Source organism: Penaeus chinensis, chromosome 17 (assembly GCF_019202785.1).
Source record: "Penaeus chinensis breed Huanghai No. 1 chromosome 17, ASM1920278v2, whole genome shotgun sequence".
NCBI classification, from domain to species: Eukaryota; Metazoa; Arthropoda; class Malacostraca; order Decapoda; family Penaeidae; genus Penaeus; species Penaeus chinensis.
This window is the reverse complement of record NC_061835.1, coordinates 18,183,823-18,187,393: the sequence shown is the minus strand read 5'-3', so window position 1 is coordinate 18,187,393 and position 3,571 is coordinate 18,183,823. Positions and strand designations below refer to the sequence as shown.

Sequence of the window (3,571 nt, the reverse complement as noted above, 5' to 3'; positions counted from 1 at the left end):
CTATTCATCAAGTTCGATTCTTACTTGCTGGAAAAAGGTGAGGCATTTAGAGGGAGATAAACATTCTGATTGGTTTGATGGCATGGACATCATTAGAGTCATGTTTTTTTTTTTTAATTACTTTAAATATAAAATATATATATAATATATACATATACACATATATATCTTTAAGTCTGTGACCATTTAAATTTTAAGATTTGATATAATTATTATTTTTTTCACTTAAACACATATGATTTGCACATTTTCCTTGTCTAGGTCAGTTATAACAAATGTATTTAATAAAAACACATAAAAGTGATTTGTTAGGAATTTCATATAATATAATTTAATGTGATATATATGGCAGAAAAGAGATATCTACATGGATAATGGTTCAGAGAGTTTAGTTGACTTCATTGAAAAAATGTCGAGATCTACACAAAGAAGGACTGTAACCTCAGGAAATAAGGAATTCTCTTTTCGGTGCATAAACAAATCCTTAAAAGAAACCTGTTTTATTTAACAAACTTCTTCTTCTTTACATAAATAAAGTATGTACATATTCTAAAAAAACAAAACAAAAAAAACATTCTAACATCATGTGAGAAAAGACGAGGTGGCGTCCTCATTTGTACTCTTTCTGCAGCTCCTCCCTGGCCTTGCCCAGGACCTTGGGCATCTTCTTGGAGGTGGTGTCGTGCACCTCCGTGTCCTTGTAATAGTGCGGCGCGACCTCCAGCAGCCACTTGCCGTCGATGGTGACGACGTTGCGCATGTACTCCTTGGTGGTCATGACGAGCTCGTGGTACACGACCCAGCGCGGGAGGTCCTCTACCAGGCACGACTGCGGGTGCATCATGACCGTCTGGCTCTTCTTGGCGGTCTTGTACATGCCGCCCTTGCTGAAGCGCGCCACGTGGTAGAAGTAGCCGGCCGTGATGGCCTTGCGGATGCCCATCGAGTCGCCCGGGTTGGACGTGAGCTGCACCTCCACTCGCTCCATCAGCCCCGCCAGCTGGTCGCGGATGTCCCGCGCGCGCTTCATGGACCGGTGCTGAATGAACACCTCGTAGCACCACTGCGACGAGTAGTCCGTGCCCTCCCACTCGTTGAAGACGTTCATCAGCGTCAGGTGGTCGCCGTCGGGGTGGAAGAAGTTCTTGCGGGCTGTGTCGGCGTGGATGGCCTTGTCCTTGGGCCGGTAGAAGATGGCGCCGTTGACGGACAGCATGGCGGCCACGGTCAGGATCTCCTCCACCACCTTGTACTGGTCAGCGGCCAGGATCATGCGCGACATCATGGGGTCGACGGGGATCTCGGCCATCTTGCGGCCCGTGGACGTGAGCTCGCCCTTGTGGTTCAGCGCCTTGAGGGCGTACAGCTGCTCCAGCGCCAGGATGAGCGTCTCGGCTGGCGGCGGATCCAGGTAGTCGAAGTTGATGAGGTCGTGGATGCCGAGCGACTTGAGCTGCAGCACCACGTTGCCCAGGTTCACGCGCTGGATCTCGGGGATTGTGTTCTCGTCCATTTCGTTCTCGAACGCCCACTGCGTGTACAACCGAAAGCACTTGCCCGGCCCGACCCTGCCGGCCCTGCCCGCGCGCTGGTTGGCAGACGCCCGTGACACTGGCACAACCACCAGGGATTCCATGCCACTCCTCGCGTTGAAGTAGTTCTGTTTGGCATAGCCGGGGTCAATGACGTACGTGATGCCGTCGATGGTGAGCGACGTCTCGGCAATATTCGTGGCGAGGATCACCTTCCTGGCTCCCGGAGGCGTCGGCTCGAAGATCTTGGCCTGCATGTCTGAGGGCAGGTTGGCGTAGATGGGCAGGATGACCAGCTCGCGGATCTTGTTCCCGAGGGCCTTTGACTCTCTCCGTGAGGATTTCCTGGCAGGCCTCGATCTCCTCCTGGCCCGTGAGGAACACCAGGACGTCGCCCAGGTGCTGCGTGATATGAATCTGCAGAACCGTCACGGCCGCAGCGTCGATGTAGTTGGCCTCGGGGCTCCTGGTGTAGTAGATGTGGACGGGATATCGGCGCCCGGGGATCCTGAAGATGGGTGCCTCGTCGAAGAAGTCGGAGAACTTGGCCGAGTCGAGCGTGGCACTCGAGATGAGCAGCTTGAGGTCGGAGCGAAACCGAGTAATGTCCTTGAGGAGGCCGAAGAGGATGTCGGTGTGAAGCGTCCTTTCGTGCGCCTCGTCGATGATCATGACGCTGTAGCCCTCCAGGCTGGGGTCCATCAGGAACTCCCGCAGCAGCATGCCATCTGTCATGTACTTGACCCTGGTGCGGTCGCTCGTGCAGTCTTCGAAGCGGATGCTGTAGCCTACTTCGTTGCCAAGCTTTTTGCCCATCTCCTCCGAAACGCGGGCTGCCACGCTCATGGCTGCGACCCTCCTGGGCTGCGTGCACCCTATTTTCTTGCCGTCCTCGCAGTAGCCTGCATGATATAAGTATTGCGGTAGCTGCGTGGACTTCCCGGAGCCCGTCTCGCCCTCGATGATGAGGACCTGGTGTTCTGCTATGGCGTCCAGCAGCGCCCCCTTGAACGGGTACACGGGCAGACTCCGCCTCACTTCCGCTATCGACATCTTCTTCTTCTCGTGTTCAGACATCTTTGGCGCCTCCTCTTCCTCCTCCTCTTCCTCCTCCTCCTCCTCCTCCTCTTCCGACGAGGAGCTGCTCTCGGACTCCTCTTCTTTCCTCTTCTTTTTCTTCTTTTTCTTCTTCTCAGCGCGTGCCTTCGAGAGGAAGTGACTTTATGAACTCGATCTCATCTTCCAGGACGAGGTTGTACTCGTGGGCACGGTACTTCTCGGCCTTGTCCCGGGCACCGAAGGAGAGAGCAGTGCCCCGCATCTGGTCCTCCTCCCACTTCTTCTGCTCGTAGCCCGGTCTCTTCTCCTTGTCGTCGATCTCCACGTACTTGTCGTCCACGGTGCCCCCCTCCTCGGGCATCACGTACCGCTGCACCTTCTCGGCGTCCTTGACCCGGTCGTAGTCCTTCGCCAGCTTGAGCACGGTCTTCTTGTAATCGCGCTCCTTCTTCTCTCTCTCCGTGAGCACCTGGTCATCGAACAAGTACTCGTCATCCCGGATGTCGGCTTCCAGCTCCTTAAGCTTGTCGTCCTTCCGCTTGACCAGATACTTGCGGCGCGACTCCACCCGCAGGTGCGGCAGGATCTGCTCCCTGTCTTCCTTCTCTAGAATAAGCCGTTTGGCGGCCTCCTCGAAGGCCTTCTCCTTCGCCCTTGTTGGCTACGTTGCGCGTCCGGTCCTCGTCCCGCTTGCGCAGCCGCTCGGCGTACTCGTCCCTCTCCCGCAGGTCGCGCTTGCGCTGCCGCTCCTCGTCGTTGTCGTCGTCGCTGGAGGAGTTGCCGCCGCGCCTCTTCTTGATCAGCTTGGGGCCTTCGCCCTCCGAGTCTGAGCTGTCTGCGGCTGCGACAGCTGCTGCTGCCTGGCGCTTGCTGCCTCCGCTGCCTCCGCTGCCTCCGCTCGACTGTGCGCTGCCACCTTGGAGACAAAGGGGAAGTTGGGGCATCTCAGACGTGCAGGAGAACCAACTGGCAATTTGCAG

At 55.4% G+C, this 3,571-nt stretch overlaps 1 protein-coding gene across 1 annotated transcript; it reads right to left on the bottom strand.

The window, feature by feature from the left end:
* Positions 1-301: 301 nt before the first annotated feature.
* LOC125034218 (pre-mRNA-splicing factor ATP-dependent RNA helicase DHX16-like) lies at positions 302-3,571 on the bottom strand. The gene is given in 4 exon segments (XM_047625924.1): positions 302-1,855; positions 1,857-2,618; positions 2,686-3,235; positions 3,237-3,571. Coding segments are annotated over 4 exon segments (2,856 nt in total). The 5' UTR covers positions 3,536-3,571; the 3' UTR covers positions 302-610.